We start from the raw sequence: 23,960 nt of genomic DNA, 5'->3' as shown, positions 1-23,960 counted from the left end.
TACTCGGTTTGGTATGAACAATTTAAAAGTTGGGCCACCCATTAGCACATATAAGTGTCACACTTCTCACTATTTCTTCAGTCAGTGTCAAAGATGTCTCACTTATAAGCCTGTGCAATAGCCAAATTCTGATTTGCTACAGCAGCTGCAACAGATCTTGGGCCTAATTCCCAGAGAACAATAAGCAGTGGCAGCACTTAGCTGACCTATCTCTTAATGCCACTGTAGAGCAGTTCCACTATAAGAGTGCTATGGCACACTGGTGCACTGCCAACTGGTTAAGGTTAATTTGGTTACCAGGTGCCTATATATGGATTTTATATGCCTTCAAAGAGAAACATGATTAAAGTTACATGCAATTTTATGAAGATTACATCACACTTGGATTAAAAATGATTTAATCTCAGAAATCTGTATGTAAAAATTATCTTATTTCCAATAAACAACAACACATTTTCCACTCCAAATAACACACATTTCTATTCTTCCAAATTTCCACAGCGAGTACCTGTCATACACATAAAAATATCCATGATGCAATTCCAAATTCTGTTGTAAGCTTGAATTTAATTATAGCCTAGTATGACAAAGCATTTTTAAGTTCAATAAATCTTTATAAAAGCAACATGAAACTTAATAGTTAAAAGAGCTTTCAAAATTCTTTATAAAACATATAAACCATCCTGAAATTAAAATAGTACACTGGACTACAACTACACAAATATGATTAACAATAAAATATACAGAATGTCCATAGCTTAACTACGTGCTCTTGCGATCATTTTGAGTCAAAGTTCAAATAAACACGGGTCCCATCTGAAATGGCTCGTCAAAAATGAGAATGAGCATTTTACTGCATTTGTAACTTTTACATTATTTCCATTTAATTTTAATTACATTGTTGTTGTTGTTGTTAAGTTCAGACTACACTCTAAATTGCATTTTCAATTACTCACGTTATTTACGTGACTCAAAATGGCGACCCTGATTGTTGATGCACAGTTGAGCTCTTTGTGTAATAGAAGTAACAGCCCTCTTCACAAAGTCATGATCATTTCTGATGTTAGCACCAGAGTCAATTATTTGATTTAGCAGCTCAGTCATACTGTTTGACTTGATGGCATACACCAGGGATTTCATGCGACCCCAGAGGAAGTAGTCCACTGCTGAAAGATCTGGTGATCTTGCTGGCCAAGCAACTGGACCACCTTGGCCAATCCAATGGTCTGGAAACTGGTGATTCAGAAATGCAGTCACCTACCTACCAAAATGAATAGGTGCACCATCTTGCTGCAGCCACATTTCTTGCCTGGTTTGCAGAGTAAATCTTCCAACATAAATGGCAGCTCTTCCCGAAGGAAACGCAAGTAGCGCTTAGATGTCTAGCGGTCTTTAGCACTGACTGCCCTGTCTTGCCTACGTGCACCATGTGCGCAGCTTAGTGAACTAATTTCTCAAACAACCAGTTCATAGTGAGTGCAGAGCACTTTCTTGACAAACTGTTGCAGATCAGACTCACGTTTATTAGAACTTTTCGACTCAAAATGATCCCAAGAACACGTAGTTAAGCTATGGACATCCCATATAATAACAAACACGAAATGAGACATCTCAGAGGTTGCACATAAATGCAGAATTTTATCACAAATTTGATTACCTGTAAGGTAACATTCAACTTTGTTTTCATTTTCAGCAATTAATATCACACTTAATTAAGCATTTAAATAGCATTTAGCAATGTCTACTCATTATAATGCCTAATATGTGCAATAAGATAGACATGGGCTTGTTTCCAGAAGCTTTTGTTTTCAGAAAGGTAAACTACTGAAGCATACTATATGCATCACCATCACCATACCCATACTCATGTACTTGAAACAAAATTCATCTTCCCACATTTGTCATTCCTAGTTAAAACTCATAAGCTACAATCGTGAATTACAGAAGCACATTTATTTTTCCCACGACTTCTGTGTTCTTATTTTTTATCTCAAATTAAAGTGATCCTGCCAAAAATGGCATACTTTTTAAAATTCACCATCATATAACATTTCAGATCACATGGTAAGGATGCTACTGAATCAGCCCACCTCATAAGAAGTTCACATGGCCATCTCAGTACTGCCAATGACAAAATCATTAAACCGACATAATGTAACTTATTTCACTGATGGGAGAGACAGACAGAGAAATTACCAATATACAGATGTATTTTCCATTCAGGAAACAAGGTCAAAAATAATTAAACAAGTATGTAAACTGTTTTCAAAAGATTTTTAACCAAATGCTGATAAACACGCTATAGGAATATGCAATATGAACAAGTTGCATGAAAGTAGACAGAGCCAGTTATGAAATTCTTCACTTCCACCCGTAATCTGTTTACAATGATTGTAAAGAATGTGTTACGAACAATACTGACAATATCCTTATGAAAAATTTGATACATCAGGTTTTTATGTATAAATAAAATACAAGAATGATTATCACAGATTGTATTAGATTAGGGGGTCCGCAGTGGCTGCGTGGTCTGAGGCATGGGCTTTGTGCCGCTTGGTCGCTGGGACCGAGAATTCGAATCCCACTCAAGCCATGGATGTTTGTCCTGTTGTGCTGTCCTGTGTACAGGTAGAGGCCTTGCGATGGGCCGATCCCTCGTCCAAGCTGTCCTACTGAATGTCTATAGTTCAAAGCCAACGAAAAGTTGGGACCCGCAGTGCTCAGGCACTTGAAGAACGGGTCATTCTCAGTATCCAGTACCCAAGTATTAGATTAGACATTAACCTTTAGAAGGAAAAGATTGTCTAAAATAATTTTTAAATACTCAGTCAACTCAAAGAAAACACAACCCATGACATCACTAAGACAAAGGTAACTGGTTAATGCTGTCTATAGCTATGTTTGAATAGCTATAGCCTAAAATATATGAGACAAAACACAATTTCTTACCATATCATTGTGACCATATAAAATAAGAACATCCATGAATCTAACACAAAGAAAATTGTACAAAATTAAGCTCTGCATCAGCTTTTAACATCTTGCACCAAAAGAGACACCTTCAGCCCATAAAAACTGCATATTTAAAAATAATCAAGTACGAACCTTGGCGATGAAACCAGCTTTGGTGTTTTCTGTAAATGGACAATGATATGTATTCTTTGTATGGCATCACAGGCAAGGCAGTTGGTGTAACAGAAATTAAATCAATTAACAAATACAGTGAAATGCAGAAGTAACAGGGAGTATATTCTGTTGAAGGGACGGAGACCGTCAAACCTTAGAAGTAGAATGTGTTTATTGAAGTAACAAACTATCATATGAATGGCCAAACTTACTGATTTCAAGAGTACATACAGTCATAAATTTTCCACAATTCTGGGTTCAACCTTTCCTCACTTATCTTCCTTCAAAGTTTATTTGTAATAATTTAGAGCAAATGGTTCTAAACAGTGCAAAAGAATTTAAATTCGAACATAAAAGTTATTAAAGAGCATATTACACAACATGTGCAGCTATACCATAAATCACAATGCATCTGAAAGACAAAATCAGTACAATGAAAACACAACAAGGAAATTAAAAGGATGATAAATAATGCAATTATATTCAAAATTTCACTGAAGATAATTGCACCCACATTTAAAATTAATAATATGTTCGGTGTATACCAACTTTAACTGCCCTTAAACTACTCTTCTTCTTTAAGAATTCAACTCCAATATTTACTGTTAAGGATTTTTTTAACATCTGGTAGCCAGCTACAGTATTTCATTATGTTTTGCATCGACACTTATTCAGAAAATAAACATTCACTGCCACAGCTTTCCTACTTTAACTCCACTTCACACACAGTCAATAAGACTTTTTACAGAAGACATGCTCTATACATTTATTTAGTATGGACTGACTACTTAATTTAATGTAGTATGAAAATTAAAAAGTGATGTTACTACAAGCACAGTTTCCAAGTGTGATATTAAAAACTCTCCTGATAAGTGTTGTTCTTCCATTATATAATGACCAATCACCAATACTGTAATAACAGGAAGACAATGTTCAAGAATGGCATACATAAGTCAACAAGTCTATATCTATTATTTACATCTTAATCAATACTGGTACAGTTAGAAATTACTTACAAAGTTTAACACTATGCTTTACATCAGTTCAGCTATCAGAGGATGGTTTCCAGATTACAACACGACGATCTTCTCCACCAGTTACAACCACAGTGCCGTCATTAGAGGAAGCTACAGCAGTAACTGCCCCTATTTGAAGACGTTACAATTAAATTTTAAGCTTTCACAATGTTATGAAGTCTTGGGTGATCCATTGCATCAGAATGTAGTGAATTTAAAATATTCTGAAAACTGTCGCTGTCTCAAACATCAGGGAGTGATGTGACTTGCATTAACTTTCTAAGGTTAAGTAATACTGACTATGGCCTAGCTAGGATGGGTAACCACCTGACGCCACCCTGTTTTCCTATTGGTCAAATTCTAGTCAACAAGGCTAGGCTCTGAGAGCTACCAGCAGCTGCATTATCCATCATACCAATCACACATGACAGAGAAAATCTTCAAAATATTGGTAAATCTCTCCATACAGACACAAATAATCACTGAGAAGACTTCACTGCAATCAAATTGTTGTTTATCATAAATGACCAAAAACTAAATGTCAGAGTAGATGGCATGGTCTTTTAATATTTGCCTTTTAACTATGAGAGGTTATTTTAATTCTGAATTACTATCCTAATTTTTGTAAATCACCCATGGAAAATTAGTTTCAAAGGTCCATTTATTACCAGGCTTTGTGATAGCTAGGAAGAAAGCATTTTCCTGCACAAGATCATTATGATATTGTTCCTCCAATCATTTTACAATCAAAATACTATGTGCCTAACTTCTCAATATGTGAAAATACTGCCACATTCTGTTCACTTTTTATACTAAAATAAGGTTAAATTAAATTAGCTTACTTTTATTCTGTTATATATCATTAAATATTACAACTATGTTATTTTATTTTACCTACTCACCAATATGAGCTGATATTTGTTTCAGCAGTTTCACTTGGACCAAGTCCCATATGTACAGATTTCCAAAGCTTCCCCCAAGAATCAAAGTAAAACCATCCCAACAAAGGCACCTGCGAGAGAGAAGATGAGAAAAGAAAGGAAAAATAAATCATTATATCATAATGCATTTAATTCACAGCAGTTCTGATGAAAATGTTAGGTGTAATGATACTGCTCTAAAACATAAGGAATGTTCCTCCAAAATGAATGTAAGACAGACAACTGTAATCAAGACAGCCTGCCATGCCATAATACAACAAAAATTAAGCAAACTCTCTTCACTAATGTTTATTTTATTGTAATTTTTTGTGATATATTTCATGGGAAATATACACTATCTGGCATCTCATTCTATGGGGGTATGGGAAGAGAGAAGTTAAAGACTGTTCTAGAAATCCGTAATGCCCAAAAAGTGATAAATGCAATAAAAATCAATTTCAAAGATATAACAGGACAGATCTGAATTTCACATATCTACATAAAGTAACTGGGCAACTGAAATCACTGATAATACAAACAAAGCTAAAGAAAAAAATACACATTTAATAAACATACCTTAATTCTTCATCAAGTGTTTTGGTGTACACTAGCATCCCAGAGGTCAGATCAAAAACTTTGAAAGTTTTATCCTCGCCACATGACACCAACTTGTTGCCATCTGGACTAAAGCTTGCTGCATATACTGTATCATTATGCCCTGAAATTATCACAAATTGATTACTTAGATGTGAGGAGACTGATAAATTATTACATCAAAACTACATCCATGTAATATTCACTAGTAGTAACCTCACACAACTTGAAATATGTGGAATTGTTTCAGTGAACTATATGCACAATAAAAAATGTGTAAAAACATAAAACTAACCAATTACAAACTCAGTGAAGCAGAGTTCACCAGGAGAATCTGACATTCAGCTAGTCAATACATTCCCTGCTTATTATTGAACCTGAAGGTTCATTAGTATGTTCACAAGAACACACAAGTCAGCTTATTAAATATGTTCACAGCTACCCTTCATACTCAGACATAATTTCCTGTATCTGCAACCTAGGAACAGACAATGCCATGACAGCAACAAACACCAATAATTTACTAAGGCTGGGGCCACATGACCGTACAAAGTACGTCCGTTGTAACGCACATCGTGACGCCCGTCATAGAATTATGATTTGTAAGTGCAGACAATACTTTTTTTTTTAAATCCTTTCAAGCTGCCACGGTAATTGGCGCTCGTGTGGTGTCCTCACCTACGTCCATTGCAACAGATGTACTTTGTACGGCCGTGTGGCCCCAGCCTAAGTGTATGTGCTTAGTAGCTTTCAAAACCCTAAAAGGAAGTAACCACTATGTCCATTAGTGCTCAAACCACATAACATTCATGTCTACTAAAATAGTAATACACGTTTTTAATAATTTTCTACTGTCCTCAATGGACTATTCCAACTTAAGTCACCTTTCCTTTTCCCTATATTTCTATATTTATTTAGTTTGCAAGTCTGTCACTGTCCGCCGAGTTTACACCTAATTTAGAATGTTTACAAAACTCTACTGCCTCATTATAAATACAGCCGCCCTTCTCTACAAAAGATGTCTGAAAGCATACTTGACAAGACTAATCTGAGTATTGAAAACAACTGTTTACTTAGATTCCCATCCTTTGTCACAGTGTAATTTTTTTAATTAATGGCCAATTACAGTCTACTTTTTAATACACAACACATACATTCAGGCAACATAAATAGTGGGGATAAATTCTAAGTATAGATTCCATTGGTTCAAGTAAGAAAAATGAGAAAGGACATGACAATTACAAATTATGAATCGGGTATGATATGGAAGAAACCAGCTGGGGTTTGTTTTGTTATTATCCAGTATTTGCTATGAACGACTGAGAAACCCGAGAAAGAACCCAAAACAGCAGTCACAATGCCAAGATTTTAACTGTATAGCACCTAAATATCAAACAGAATCAATACACAGTGAGGAAAAGAAATTAAATATTCTAAAATTAAAAGGAACATACGTGGAAGTTGTTGATTCAAAGACTGGGTTTCCACTGACCACACAAACAGGTCACCATCCTGTGTACCAGACACAAGCAGTTTGTTATCCCTATAAAAGAAGAGTATGACAATTTTCTTAAACACAGCATGTAGAAATGTGGAGAGAATTTAATATACAATGCAATTTGTAATGCTTTCTTTCAGAAAAATACAAACATACTTGTGGAAGAAAGATACTAATACGAAGTATGAAGTTAAAAACCCATCTCAACATTATTCACATGTGCAACAATTTAAATGACAATGAGAAATAAAACTGTATTTTCATTTGAACAAATTTAAAAGCATATTAAGCATTAACACAATGAGCACTGAAAGAGTCAAAGTTATAAAATGTTTCTTATTCATATATAGAAAGAGAAATTAACATTATTATTAAAAGAATGTTGATTCAATTTTATGGTGGTGTTCCACTAGCCTACATTTCTGTATCTGTGGTATAGGTGTCAATGACCATCCTGGTCTCTGTTCATCTGGTTTAAGGTAAGGTAGAGTCTCACATTTCATATAGTAACATTTGTATGTTGCATTTCAGTGCACCATGCTGTTCAAAATATTTTGTCATCCTGTTTACTATCTAAAAATGTGAAGTTTAAAATATACAAAATTGTAATTTATTTGTCTTCTGCGTGGGTGTGAAACTTGGTCTACTGGTATTTAAGAAAAAATGCAGAAGACAATATTTGAACTTAAGAGGAATAAAGTGACAGGACACTGGAGAAAACTATGTAATAGGAAGTATCATAATTAATAACCTTCACCAAATATTATTAGAATGATCAAATGAAGAAGGTTTAGATGGGCAGGACATGTAGCACACATGGAAATATAAGAAATGTGAACAAAATTTTGGCTGGAAAAAGTGAGAAGACACTGGTACAGACTGGAGGACAATATTAAAACTGATATTAAGAAAACTGGGTGGGAGAATGTGGATTGGACTCATGCAGCTCTGGCAGGGACTCTTGGGAGCAGGCAATAAACCTCTGAGGGAGGAAAATTTTTGACTAGCTGAATGACTATTAGCCTATCACAGATTCTGCAAGAGACACTGAATTTCAATGGTTCAGGTGCAGAAAGGGGTCAAGGCATGTAATAGGAATGTATTTTAAGATATGTACCAAAGACCTGCGCAAACTTCACTGTTTTATATTTTCATGCACTTTCTGCAACATTGTATTCAGTGGAGGTAAGGAAATTTTATATAGTTCAACTTACTTTGATCCAATTAAGTCTTCTTAGGAAATCACCTGCATCAGATGGTCACAAAAAACCAATGATTCCATCTTGGTACTCATCATCAAGGATCTGATGTCTGCAAGTACCATGTATATATCCTGCGTGGACCAGTTGCTGCGAGACTCCGTCCACTAGCCCCACTGGATGCTCAGTGTGGCAGAAACCAGTGCAAAAAGGGTATATGCATGGACCTTGCTCGGCCCTGCACACATCAGATCCCTGATGATCAGGACTGAGGCAATTCTGGAAACTGTCAGCTTTTTCCAACCACCTGATGCTGCTGATTACCTCAGAAAAATTCATTATTTTTGTCATTGCAAAGGCTACAGATCATACATTACTTTAATCCTTTTACCAACCTTCTGAATGACTCTGAGTTTAATTTTCAAGCTTGCCATGGACATCATAAATCAGTTTTTATTTTTGCAGCCATAAATAACTCCTGCAGTTGGTTCACTTTTAAGGTTACAAATTAATCATTGAATGATACAACAAAGCAAACTGAATTTAAAAAACAGGAAAAAATTTGGAACGTCTTCAAAAGAATGTTGAATCCATGACCATCACCTGGTCAATGATAGGCAAGTTATATGGGCATCGTGGTCAAACTGAGCTGTTAAAGACGATGAAGGTTTGATCCGACGCCCATCAGCCATCCCTTGCCACACTCGTACTGAACAGTCCCAAGATCCAGACACTAGAACTTGATTATTGCTGCCCCAAGCAAGACATGATACTGCATCTTCATGACCTCGAACAGAGTCCATTTCTCTTCCAAACTCCAGATTGTACAGAATTCTGCAGTAGAACACACACAACATACAGAATACATTATTATAATAATATAATATAATTATAATCACTAAAATAATGTTATATTTTTAACTATAATGAAATGTCATTATGAAAACCAAAGTGGAAAAGATCACTTTCAACAGCTAAGCATAGATAGCAGAATAAAATTAAAATGGATATTTAAAAAATAGTATGTAAGAGTGTGGACTTGATTCATCTGGTTCAAAACAGCTCCAGTTGCAGATTCTTGTTAGCATGGTTATAAACCATTTTTTTTCCTTAAGAGATGGGGAATTTCTTGATCATCTGAGGGACAATCAGCTTCTTAAGAAAGATTGTTCACTATGTAGTTGGTATTAAAGCTTAAAAAGATTGGAGTATGGAAGAGAGGGAATTATGTAAATATAGTATATGGTCAGTGCCTGAACATGTCATGGTAACACTATCAGTACAAAAGGAATTACCACTGTAAAGATAATTTTTGGACTCACATGTTATTGTCCCATGATCCCACTATGAGAGATTTATCATCAGGCATAATAATGCATGACGATAATGCCATGGAGGACAGAGTTACACTGCGCACCTGCCTCTTTTCTGAAATAGAATACATTTTGAGAAGAGAATCCTGTCCCACTGATACCACAAACTGCTTGTTTTCAGCAACAGCAACTGCAGTCACTGCCTCTTTATGAGACTGAAATGAGGCAATGTTTCTCAATGTGCTGAAGCTGTGCCACACAGGGAAATGTGAAACACTGTGCACCCTATCACGGAATGCGCTGCTCTTCTCTGAAACATGACAAATACCAAAGAAAATAAAACATTTTCTTGCACACACATTCAAATAACCAAACTGCTATTAACTTATAAGAAAACAAAATGCTTATGCCTCTTATATTTGTAAACTTTTTCAATAAATTTCATTACTCAAGATCATAATATTAATTATTAGGTAAATAGATTTCAAAATACAAACTTGGACTGAAACATTCAAGGTAGAAACTAATGGCAGTATTTTGTACTGACTATACTAAACCTTTAGATTCCATAGAGTCATAACATTACTACAGGCTTTAGCTGGGATATGCATATAAGCAAATTCTACAAAACAGTCAACAGTCTAGTTTCAATAATTTAATAAATCACATTGCTGCTGATGATGAAGCTTGTTCAACTTGATGCAATAGTTCTCTTTCATGACATAAATTTCTTTGAGGAGAGAAAGAATTTCTTTTATTATGGCTACAGAATGAATGTATGGTACCAAAACATCATTTGATTAGCAGCCATCTACTATCAATATTGTGGTCTTCTGGGTTGTGATGATGTAGTCTTGGTGGTTACTACACTTCTGAAGGAATGTATCACCTCCATCTTCACCCCAAAGATGGATATGAAATATTCGTTGAAAACTGATAAGCACTTACAAGACCACATGGCGTCACAATCCAGAAGACCAAAACAAACATCTTCATTGCCACAAGAAGCTCAAATTGGTTTAAGAAATGTCATAACTAATAACAATAAAAATATTTCAACAGTAGGATTAATAAAGAACACTTCACTTCTTGTTTCAAGTTCTTTCATTTCGATTCATATGTCCAAATAATTATAACTTCAAATTTTCAGCAATAATATGTTAATTACTTTAAAGATGAATATAAACTCAATATTACTAAACTGCTACCCTGCAGCTAAACATTTCAGAATACAGTACAAAATGTGTTTCTGATTTCAATATATTTATATGTTTGTTATGTGAAAACATTATCCTTCACTTCAATTCATGATTCAATATGATAACACTAAATCACAATACCTCCACACATAAAGAAACCATCAACAAACATACCCATCTCTGATGTGGCATTGGAACTCTCTTCTAAATTTGTTGTTATCAAAGGTGGGAGACCAGTTAGTCTCTGTGGATGTGGCAATGTGAAGATTTGTTTTGGAATTTGACCAAATTCCATAATCTGCACTTCTAAAGCATGCCGCTGATTCAGATCTTGTATAGAATCAAGATCTATAGCACCCTCATAACAAAGGTAATAAAACACTGAAAACAAAGAAATGGGTTTTATACACTGTAGCCATGAAGGTGGAATGTACTGCCTCTGAAACATAGGTAATCATATGCAAGACTACTGGTATCATAATCCAGAAGGGTTTTGATGATGTATAGTCCACATTATCATCACTGTAGAATGTGTTCCATAGTCTGAGAAACTTGTTTTCCAGAAACACAGATATAAATGCAAGTTATATATTTCAACAAACAGGGAAATATATTCAAACATTTCTTGCAATTTCCCTTGCCTCATAAATATGTATTCACCATTCAAATATGTAATTATATAATGTTTTCTGATACTGGAAAGAGCACTAAAGTACAGTACCAAGAATAAGAAGCACTTTTACAACATGATTACAATCAGATCACATTATAGCATCACGATATGTCCATTACCAATATTGGCATTAATGTGGAGCTGGCAGTAAATTGAAATATTTTATTTATTAAAGTATTCACATGCTACATGGTTTGCAAAATGCTGCAGTTATGATCTCAAGGGCAAAAGAAAAGCAAAATTGTGGATTATGTATTTGACATGAGATTTCAGGGCCTTATGGCAGTAAGTATGAGGATCACTGTCTTCTGGGATGTTGTCCATGATAAGTAGAAAGTTACTGACACTTCAGAAGTTTTTACTACCTCCACCATCAAGGCAATCAACCCTGAACAAAATACATATTAATTTCACATTAATTTTTGTGTGCAAAATTTGACACACTCATCTGCCATCCAATTACTTGTTCCTTATAACATCATCACTCGCACTTCATTTTTCACATTCACTTACCATCCAAATAACTAGTACAACCTCAATGCCTTCAAATTTTGCACCCTTCAACCATTTTGACACTTGAATATGTTTTGTTCTCCCATTTATTTTTTCTCTGATGGATGTGCTTACCTTGTAAATGGGAGAAAAGGTTGGGAATATTTTGCTGGTTTGCAAAAGGATATTATTCTTTGAAGGCACAAACATATTTTTACACCAGTAATTAACACTGCCCTTTTCCCCATGTCCTACAAACGCAAATGACTGCAATCAGAGAAATTGCATCTGGTCATACTTAACTTCTTTACTCAGTGACCAGTCTGGCAAGTGTATTCAAACTGAAACATGTTTGCATACTGTATGTTGGTTATCCAAAGAAAACATGCAGAAAACACTGTCATTACAGATGAGTCCATTAGCTCAATCAAAGAACAAAAAAGGGATGCATATGTAATTGTTCTACCAGAATTCTTAGATTTTTACCTCTTCCTATAAACAGTTTAATCTTACTGATGTTTCCACTATAAAAACTTGGATCCTCCCAGAAGAAAGTTCTTTTAATGTAAATTTCTGGATTTGGAATGTCACCAATTACACCACTGATCGTAATAACCTAATTATTCCTTGAGTTGAAATAAGTGATTTATTGCCTAAGTAAGTTTTATTTGTAAACACAGGATTGTTGGTGTACAGTGTTTGTATAACTGAATTTTCAAACGAATTGTCTGTTATAGCCAGAGAAATCAAAATGGTGTGGCATTATATCAGACTTAATTACAATGCTTAATCATACATCTGTATTACCACAGATGTCAGCAGGTAGCTAGAAGGGTGTGTGGCTGTCTCCATCTTCAAGTATGTGACTATTCAGTGGGACCCATTAGATGACACTAATTCAGATAATAAAAATAACATGCTCACAATTATCAGCCTTTTCTGCTTCACTTCCAGTCTGTTTATACCCAAATATTAGATCTATCCAATGGTTCAAGGTATTTGACACATGGTCAGATTCCAAGGCATCTCGAAGCTTTCTCACAAAATCCTGTGGTCCTGTGGAAGCAGAAAGATACAATTTATCATATATGTAGAAATGCACAAACATCTTTAATGCAATAAAAAGAGCAACTCAGAACACTGAATTATTTACCAGTGGACCAGGGGGGAAGCTGAACATCACCGATTTTGGTTCCATCATGTCTATAGCCAAAGTTTATTCCATATGCATTAACTAAAAAGTCTCCACCCCCTTCAGCATCATAGAAAGCAGGAATCACCTCCTTGAAGTCTGACATATTTGTCGTTACATTCTTCCACACATCAGGTACACTATGAAATACAATCATAAAAACAATTAATAAATTAAATACAGTGTGATCCTCATTTACTGTTCCCCAAAGAACATTTTTCCTTATTTAGTGATTCATTCCTACTGACTATGCAGGCAAAGAACATATCAACTGTGGTCTTCTGGGTTGTGGTGCTGTGTAATCTTGTAGGTATTTACCAATGTTCTGGAGGAATGTTTGTAACCACCTACAAAATTACAGTGGCACAACTCAGAAGATTATAAATGACAAAATCCATTGAAGGTTAGAGTTCGAGTTCACTCCACTCCAGAAAAACATTTATTTCATATTTTCTTATGCATCACTTAAATTTTTTTGAAATCTCTTAGTGTAATTCTTGAAGCAGATTGGTTGATCTTTATGCTAGAGATCTGAGTAGATGTACAATGATAAATAACTGAAGAACTGTCTGCAACTCTAATCGAGGCTTTGAAACTGCTGAAGACATGTCTCTGAAACAACTGGAGTCTGTTCCTACTAATTCTTTCCTATTAGTAACACTGAAAGGGAACAGTCAACAGGAACAATGTGCTTTTATGGTTACAGTGCCCAGTGTAGTTTAATTTGACTCATCTCATGTTTTGAGTGCTATTGTTTATTAATTATACTGTCACTGTCACTGAATGTCTTTGGCAGCAGAAGGAATGTTACATACACATGTAAAACACTTTAGTTTGTGTTTTATAATATGACTTGATGTAGTATTTCACTTTTTATTTCATGTTTATAAGAAGCTCTAATATAAAATACATGATATATAGTTTCTATATTTTTCCTCCATGTTGATAAACAGTTCCAACATACAATACATTCAGTACAATCTTAAATAAGTTGTGGATGAAATCATAACACCTCCTTTTCAATAAATCTTTGTGTCTTTAACATTAAATTTACATGTATGAATTTATAATTCAACAATAAAATGCAATTATGCTCAGGGGTTAGTGTACTTGACTACAGAGTAGATGAGATGGTCATATTAGACAGTCATAATTTTTATTGTACTCATAAAGTTTGAAATGTTTATTTTTGTAATCATAAAAAATCAGAAAACAGTAGTAGCAGCAATATTTCATCCTTGTTTTTTTTAGGAAGAGCTTATTTCTTAAATTGTTGGACATAATCTCAAAGTTCTGCATCACTATTTTATTTGTTAACTGTTGACTTTTAAACAATTTGTCACAAAGATTTCTATCTATACGAGGCTCGTCCATAAATAAGTTTCCCTGGGGCCGTTTACAGAAACAAAACACAATTTCATGGAAATATTTATTGCAACAGATACAGCAAGTGTCCAGCTATTTTTCAACATATTCGCCACCGGAATTGAGACATTTGTCATACCGTGGGACCAACTTTTGAATACCTGTGTCGTAGAAGTCTGCCGCCTGGGATTGGAACCACTGTGTGACAACCATCTCCGCCTCTCTGTCATTCTCACCGGACAGGACAGGAATTTCTTGAGGTGTAGGAAAAGATTGAAATCACTGGGAGCGAGGTCCGTGCTGTAGGGTGAATGATTAAACACCTCCCAGCTGAACTCCTGCAGGAGACTTGCTGTCCGTCGAGCCGTGTGCGGCCTAGCGTTATCACTGACAGCACTTCACAGTCGACGGGAGCTGGAATAAGAACCTCCAACTTCAACAGCTGCAACGATGCTACTGTGAGAACGCGGGAAGTACCGTTAGTGCATGTGCCATGCTACGTCATTGCTCTATCACGTACGCAGTCGCTTCGCGCAATATAAGGTTTGCTAGCTGTGGGACGAGTGGGAAACTTACTTTGTGGACGCGCCTCGTATTTATGATTAGTTCCACATCACATTTCTCATTCCTAGCTGCAGTGGTTTACCAATTATTGCCAAAAAACTAAATATTAGATATAAATTACATTCTTCATTCTTATATCCTGCAAAAAAGTAACATATTTTCAAAAATGTATTACCATACATAATTTTATGATACTAGATTAGGTGGCACCATTGGTAATAGGCGATTGATTACCTGTTGAACATACGATCAGGATGATCAAACCTTCCATTCTGAAGACAAAGCATGTAATGTGGAAACTTCCTCACTAAATAGAACAAAGCAAATCCTGGTGCTGAGTAGTGAGAGCCGTACAAGAACTTTGGTGGAGACATTTCTTTACAGCGCTCCTGAAAAATGCAGTCAGATCAGAAATCAGATATAAATTGATTTTGTAGGAAAATAGAAAAGAAGTCTGCTGTGTTGGAGCATTAAAGTGGAACACAGAACTGATGTTAACAGTACCCCCCCCCCCTCTCTATATATATAAACAGAATACATAAACTGCCTTGTGACAGAAGCAACACATCTAACTGCACCTAAGTAATTTAACAGATAGGTATCTTGTACCAAACATGCTTTTAATTGTGTCCAGTGAAATAATAACGAAAAAGCAAAATCGAGCAAAGCAAATGCTTGACTCATCGCACTAGCTCCTATTGGCTAGAGCCAAGCCACACATACTGGTTCGAAGCAGGTATATACAGGGGATATTTGAGATACCCAGTCACATCAAATTATTTATGATAGTGATGGTTCCTCAAACATTGATTTATTTTGACCACTTGAATGGCTGATGGCTTGAAAGGATTTTATTGAGTTTAGTGAAAGCTTCAAACAGCATTGCAATTTAGACATATATGCCTATACATCTGAAGCACTACTTATATACTTATTGGCTTGAAAGATGTGGTTACAACTTCACAGGCTAAACCATTTAGAAGACAATACTTTCCAGATAACAGAATAATTTTCAATCCATGAAGTTACGTGTGACTTTGCTCTATTAAACAGAAATCTTGAAGAATGTATTTTTTATTGGCTTGGACTAGTTTCAGTATTTTAACTTATACAATTCTCTTCTAATACAATTAATAACTGCAACAAACTGACCGTTTTATAAATACTTTGAAACAAAGTATTGTAGGATAAGAAATAAACAGAATGTAATTCATGTGATACTTTATTAAAACCACTGCAATCTTCAATGTACTTTGAACTTCCTAGTATTCCCATAATGCCACATTTCACTTCATACTGACCTTTAATCTGGCCAGACGAACCTCGCTTAGAGCTCCAACTGGTTTACTAAGGTTCCTGTATGATTTAGGATCATCCAAATTCAGTTCTGAGGATGAGTAATCCTTTATCACCCAAGGGAAAACTGGATACTGAGTGAGGTCATTAAATGTTCTGTCAGCCATACTAGAAGAAAAAGTATAGAATATAGGTGGAATCAATGATATATAAATAAATGCTTCCCGTGGATGGGTTTACACTTTATTTTTATCTTTCTGTTATCAAAATAAAATACACCATGACTGAAAGTCAAAGCATTCAAGAATCCATTCTAACACAGACTTTCTTCATCGTTCTGTGCATAAAATATGCCTCTACAGCAGGAACACCCTGAATGAGATATACAATTAAAATTATCTTAAAATGTCTGTTGCAAACTGATCATCACCACATACATGTTCATTCTGTAACCATTTCTGATTAATCAGACAATGAAGGAAATACTATTAGGGATATTTAATAAAATATGATGGGATGGACAAGGCATGTAGCATGTAAGGGAGTGATGATAAAAGCATACATTTCAGAGAGAAAAACTGAATGTGAAGAGACTTAGAAGACCTCAGCACAAACAGGAGGATAATATTAAACTGGGTCTTAAAAAAAACAGAGTGAGATTTCATACGGCTTGAAACAGGTATTAGAGGTAGGCTCTTGTGAAAATGGTAATGAACCCTTGTTTATCAAAAAAGACATGCAATTTCTTGACCAGCTGAGTTACAAAAAAATATCTTCTCAATAACTCTGCCCTACAGAGTTAATTAATTAGCTAATTAATACAATTCATTGTGAATACACCTAATCATGCATGTATGGTTACAGGGACACTAAAATAAAAGAGGTGAAAGAAAGTACACTCCATACCTATTAATATACAGGAGATAATCATAATTAGACAATACTCCATTCTGCCACTGCAGAGTCATCATCTCCTGCTCTGTGTTCTCCAAATGCACACAAGGTTGGTCCATAAGTCCATGGTAAAGGGAATCTCTCTCTACTTCTGATTTAAATGATAAGTACAGATGAGTCACTTGGCTATTGTTATCACAGTATATTTCAAGGCCCTGAAAAGTAAAATTTTCACAAGAAGCAAACACGAGAGAATTACAAAATGTTGTAAGATTTGAGGTTTTCACAGCGGTGAGTATGAAGATTTCTGTCTTCTGGGTTGTTGCGCCATGTAGTCTGGTCGATGCTAACCAACGTTTCAGAGGTCATACTGCCTCCGTCATCAGGGCGATGATGGAGGCAGTATGACCTCTAAAACGTTGGTTAGCATCAACCAGACAACACTGCGCAACAACCCAGAAGACAGAAATCTTCTTACAAAATGTTGTTACAGTACTTCCACCTTTAATTCTCTTAGTAATGACAAGCTTCTCTTTATCTTTTATCAATGTTCCACAAAGACTAGCATTACATTCTACAGCTTTCCATAACTGAAAAAAGTAAGTAAGTAAAGCTGTCCCATTATAAACCATGTAAGCACTTGCAATAAAATTTAAAAAGTAAATTAAACAAAAGCAAAAATTAAAATTAAACTAAAGTAAAATTGTACTGTATTAAAAACATATTACAACATAAATCAAATTAAAGTAAAATTAAATTAACATATAATTAAAATAAAACAAATTTGACAAACTATATTTAAATAAAAATAAAACAATACTGAAAACTTAAAAAAAATGCAAGCAGCTGATGAAAAAGATGAAGACAATAACTAACATCCAAATTTTTGATAGGAGCTATAGAATTATTTTCAGCATTACTAACATAAATGTGTAACTGTCCAAGAAAAGTGCATATTATAGGAATATTTACCAGCGAGGATTATATATAGTACATATGAATGTAATTATAATAAACTGTGATAGAAATACATTTTTCTGAAATATAAATATGGAGTATCACTGTTAAAAGTTATTTACAGACCAAAATCTGTTGCTTGCATTGTACTTACCACTTGCCTCAAAAGAAATCTCCTCTGCACAATTCTTCTGATATCTGGAAGGCGAATCTTCAAGACAGGATACTGTGACATACACGAAAACTTATCAAAGAATTTCATCCAGGTCTTACACCAATTTAAATACATGATTAAAAAATTTAATACAAAATGTTCATATCTGTATGGTTCAGAGTAAATGATTAAAAATGTTTACAAGAAATAAGAAAATATAAATAATTTTTGCATCACTGACTGCTAAAATGATAAGGATCATCAAATAGACAGTAAAGTGTTATAAAGGAGAACAGCTATAAATACACGTATAACAAATACAAAATTCTCTATGAACACTTGATATATTTTTATTCACATTTATCAATTTTCTTCAGTAAGAGTTGTAAAGTTACATTTCAAAATCTTCATTATAGTTTCTTTGGCTACATAATTATTAAGTGGAATTTAAATAACAAGGTAACCGAGAAAGTCACTCTTCATTTGCTGCTAGAGCGGTGGTTGAACTCCAACAGTGTGGCTTATAGGAACATGCAGATTCCTTTGAAACCAACAATATTTCAGTCATTCATCCGATAATAAAATAAAAGTAAAATTTTAAATGTCACCAATAAATGGCAAGATATCCAAATAAACAATTATTTAACAACACAATTCATATAACAGCATAAGCTGATGGTCTTATAGTGCAGCAACAAATGCTTCACAGCACTATACAAAACAATTCATCCAAATATGCTGTAAATTATAACTACTAGAAGTCAAATTACACACCAACTCACAGATTCTACGTTGTTATAAGGCTGGAAGTAAAGTCTTGATGATGTGAGCAGAATTCTGCCAGGGTTCACTACAAGAGGAGTAATTTTGCTCCCTTGAGTCTCTAGGATCACCTTCTCATACAGGTCCTCCAGCCACAGCGTGTCAAAACTAACACGACTCTGACGAGAGTACACTATAGCAGCAATCTGTAAGAATATGAAATGGTATGTAATATTAAAATTTCAATTCAGTTTGGTTTAGGCAGAAAATTTCAATTTAACTACAATTTTCAAATCTCCACACAAACAAATATATAACTGGGAACAATTATCATAAACATTGTTACACAGTTTTTATTTTCTATTTTTGTCCATACAAGTTGGAAACAAATTGTGTATATCAGTGTCCTTTTCTTGCATCACAAATTTTCCTAACATTTGCTATAGACCTTACAGACAATAGTTAATATAGATAAACATTTCCTGTCTTACCATACTGCTTTGCTCAGCTGCTGGTAGAGTTGACGCACGGTGAAGCTGGCATATCTGTGGTAGACAGTCTGTAAGTCGGGCATAATTTAAAAGGAAAAGAAACTTATGCTTTTCCTAAAAATAAAAACAAACAAGATGTCAGTTTTAGGCATTGTGCTTATATATCCAAAACTGGAAGAATAAGTACACTCTTGCATAGAATATGCATGGCTTTGTCAGTTACCAAAATGAGATTTAATTAAAAGTAAAAAACTGTAACAAACACCATGCAAAAGGATGCTGCTGTGAGGGAATCAAGACTACCATGTGTGATAAAATAAACACTGAAGCAACATAATTGTATGTTTTATTTTTTCCCTCATCTAGCTTATTATATCAAAATATGAAAGCTAATTTAGTTATTTTTTAACTAAATTTTGTAAGAATTTCAAAATTATGAATACTGATTATATTGTTCGTAACAAATATTTATGATACTATAAATTTAATAACAATTTTCTACATCACATAACCCAAATAAACTGACCATGCTACATCTCTTAAAATTTATCAGCCACTAATGCCCATGGCAGCTTCAAACTTGTCAAAACAAGTTCTTCAGTGGAGATAAAAATAAAGTTAAAAATTCCATGACATTTAAAAACTTTTATAGAAACTCACTGAAGGAATATAAAAACAGCATTAAATATGTTCAAGTTAGTCTTGTGGGTTGTAATGCTATGTGGACTTGTAGGGAGATACATTTTCGAGGCACATACTACTTACATCTTCAGGGATGAAGTTCTTCTTTAGTATTGGTATTTTCCTACAAGTCCAAACAGCATTAAACTCAATCCCATCATACATGAACAATTCATGATTTGAAACAAATTATTTTTATCTTATGTTTCAAAGTAATACGGGTAACAATAAGCAATATTTGCTAATAAAATTTTAAAAAAACAGGACTTACAGCTATAAATGAATATGGAGCCAGCACATTTCCTGCCAGCATCTCCACATACTGTTTGCAGTTCACAGCAATAACATTATTTTTTGGAGATAATCTAAAGAAGAAAACAGAGATCATTTATGTTCACATTAAGTGACGAAGTAAAGTGATGATAAATTAAAATGTGTTTCTTACAACAATAATAGATCAATATTTCCTATTCCTACCCATACCCTTCCCGTGATATCAACTTAAAATGGAAATTCCTTCCACCCATCAAAACAATGTTCTTAGAAAAAAACATCATGGAATAAATCAAACCAAAACTGAGCTATAATTCTAATCCAGAGTAGTACAGTCCACTCTTCAAAATCAGTTTCTGCCAATATCACTGCATGATATACAAAATATTAAACTGTTAGACTACATAACATGAAAATAAAATATGTCTGAGAAGAAGATGGGAAGTCAACCTACATAACTGGAACAGACCTTTGGGTCTATCATGAGAATAACAAAGTCCCTATGTTTTCATTAACATTCAATTGCATTTGTGATGACAATTATTTTGTACCTGAATAAGTGACATAAACCTGTAATACCAAATGGGATATGACAATGATTATACAGAATAAGATGGGAGGGATTAGCCTGGACACATCCTGGAAAAATTTAGGAAAATCAAGCTAGAATGGGGGTTTTCCAGACAAAACCCATATCAGGAATTCAACTGCTTTACCACGGAAACGTAGTATGTGACGATACCTGCATATTTCTCCCTTTCCATTTTATATTTATAAAGTTGGAAATAAAACTAATGGAATTATATGAGCAAACACAGTACACCTAGTATATATTAACATAACATACTTAGCTGCAAGTTCTCCATCCCATTCTGATATGTTTAAACATTCTTTGAGAGAAATCTTTATAAGTGGTTTGTTTATATCCTTAGGATCAAACACAATTGACTTTGAACACATTTTGAGCCGTCCAATTTGTTTCTTCTTCTCAAAGTCATGTTCATTAGCATCAACTGGGAATAAAAAGGCACTGAAATCTTCAAAATATATTTCTGCAGGTTCTAGTAAAAGTAACGAGAACCTGGAACAGTAAACATATCTATAAGTATTCATATTATAGTAGAGAGGGAAAGTAAATAATTTGCATGTTCTTTATAGTAAACACTGTCTTCCTACACTATAACAGGGACAATCTTACTAAAAATATTTAATATTAGGTTAAGTACATATTCAAACAAACCAAAAATTCACGACATTTACAATATTTACCTTTCCTTTTCCATAATGTTACTGATACTTCAATATCGTATCATAAACGCGTAACTCGAACGATAAAAAGCATAACCCGCACGATTACTGTTTATAATCCGCACTTAATAACACAGAATTACACCATATTATCACGTTGCCGACTCTTTGACTTCACAATCAACGATTTTAAAGTCATCACATAACTGGTGACTTCTTGTGGCATCTGTCGTAAGTAAGTGGAGTTCTTATAGTAGTAGTTTTGTACGGTGTGAAGATGTCACTACATATGTTGTGAAATCGCCCTATTTAGGATACGACAGGTTGTTAATGAAATTACATGGCAAACCATGCCATCAATTCATGAGATATTTTTGACATCGAAAACTCAACAGACAAGGACACGTCGCCAAACGAAGCAGTTTGTGGCGCTTCTATTTAGTGTTGAAAGCCACCGATTCTAATATTGGACGGTCATTCGGCTAAAATGAAGAAAGTCGTGATTTTCCTGAATCGCATATGGGGAATACAAGGATCGTCCCTTAAGCCGGCCCTGGCCTACATCCTTCCGAATCCGTCACAATTTATCGTAGGGCCTAATCGCCCTAAAATAATTAACCGGTCATAAACAAACTGCTCCAACAAACAAAGTTGGAAAAACCGTGTGTAAGAAGTTCCAAAACCAAATAAAACAAGTTCAAAAAAGCAACTCCAAAAAGACCAAGTTCGAAAACCAAGCCCAATACAGCGAGTTCGGAAACACCCCCCCCCCCCCCCCCCCCGTTCAAACAATTATTTAGCAACGCTCGAAATGAGTATAGAAACGTATTGCAGGTCTTCATACGAAGGTCCGTTATTGCTGTCAGATTTTAACCAGAACTTGAACGTGTCGCCAAATTCTATTAAAACTCTCCATTACCCAAAAACCAAATTTAATATAAATACGTTTGGCCGTTCTTGACTTTAACATGCAGACATATGGACAGGTCAACAAGGACAGCGAAGATATTAGGACCTTTTTTAAATTTGTCATTGCGAATGCGCGAAAAATAGAAGTTAGGAACATATAACGCTACAACAAACACAGCGTGTTTAAAAACAGAGCAGAGACACAATTGAAGATACAAGAAAATTTAAGATAAAACAACAAGCAACTTTACACTTAAAAAGGAAAATTAAAAAAAAAAACGTTAACAAGAAACGAAACTGCATTCAGACACCATAAACACAACTCCTATTTTAAATACACATAACTCACAAACTGCCATTTATAATTTAAACTTTACGAATTAAACAGAACACAAGATGTGTAACAATAGAAATTCTTTTACTGCCACCCTAAATTATGTTTTTTGTTATAGTCATTTAACTCTTGGTGGTAGCTGTTTGTATAACTTGCTTTAGTAAAACCACATTTTTACGCACAGGCTAGCAATTGGTGTGTGAAGCTTACGCTTGTTTGTTCCTAGCTTTGGCTGGAATCTCTTAATTTCGGTGTAACAGTGCTGTGATATGAAGCATAAATGACAATCAAATCCTGCTCACAAGCAAATAGTAGTAGTGGGGAACTTATGAAAATATTTATAAAATAACGAGTGTAGAAAATTGCATGATTGGAAGCTCCGTAATTTGTATTATTTATCAGAAAATATTAGGATGATAAAATCAAGAAGGAAGAAAATGGAGGGGCATGAAACATGTATGAAGGAATTGAGAAATGCGTACATAATTTTAGCTGAAAACCCTCAAGGAAAGGCAAGACCTACGCGTAGATAGATCGTATTGAAAGGTTGGAGGGTGTGAACTCGATTAATCTGGATCAGGATAGGAACTAGGACGATAAATCGCCCTGATGACGGAGGCAGTATGACCTCTGAAACGTTTGTAAACATCTACCAGACTACACGGCGCAACAACCCAGAAGACAGAAATCTTCATACTCATAACCCTGATGACGGAGGCAGTATGACCTCTGAAACGTTGGTTAACATCGACCAGACTACACAGCGCAACAACCCAGAAGACAGAAATCTTCATACTCATAACCCTGATG

At 34.7% G+C, this 23,960-nt stretch overlaps 1 protein-coding gene across 3 annotated transcripts; it reads right to left on the bottom strand.

Annotated features, from left to right (window-relative positions):
• Positions 1 to 410: 410 nt before the first annotated feature.
• LOC110840055 (protein FAN) lies at positions 411 to 22,100 on the bottom strand. Of its 3 annotated transcripts, none has more exons than XM_022084968.2 (19): positions 21,929 to 22,100; positions 21,507 to 21,740; positions 20,658 to 20,751; positions 19,706 to 19,819; positions 19,235 to 19,420; positions 18,453 to 18,524; positions 17,354 to 17,556; positions 16,453 to 16,615; positions 15,386 to 15,540; positions 13,184 to 13,362; positions 12,955 to 13,086; positions 11,040 to 11,246; positions 9,676 to 9,976; positions 8,957 to 9,187; positions 7,111 to 7,199; positions 5,639 to 5,780; positions 5,045 to 5,154; positions 4,143 to 4,271; positions 411 to 3,538 (listed from the first exon to the last, which is right to left on the bottom strand). In XM_022084968.2, the coding sequence occupies exons 1-18, from the start codon at positions 21,940 to 21,942 to the stop codon at positions 4,171 to 4,173; spliced, it is 2,727 nt and encodes a 908-aa protein (XP_021940660.1). In that variant the 5' UTR covers positions 21,943 to 22,100; the 3' UTR covers positions 411 to 3,538; positions 4,143 to 4,170. The 3 variants fall into 3 exon arrangements, with proteins under 3 accessions (XP_021940660.1, XP_021940741.1, XP_021940510.1); XM_022085049.2 differs by having other exon boundaries at positions 411 to 3,134; XM_022084818.2 differs by having other exon boundaries at positions 411 to 4,271.
• Positions 22,101 to 23,960: the final 1,860 nt, after the last annotated feature.

This window comes from Zootermopsis nevadensis, unplaced genomic scaffold (assembly GCF_977971745.1).
Source record: "Zootermopsis nevadensis isolate Lab colony 2312 unplaced genomic scaffold, Znev_1.0 Znev_ptg000021l, whole genome shotgun sequence".
NCBI lineage: Eukaryota > Metazoa > Arthropoda > Insecta > Blattodea > Termopsidae > Zootermopsis > Zootermopsis nevadensis.
Note: the sequence above shows the minus strand (reverse complement) of the source record. Positions and strands in the feature narration are given on the sequence as shown.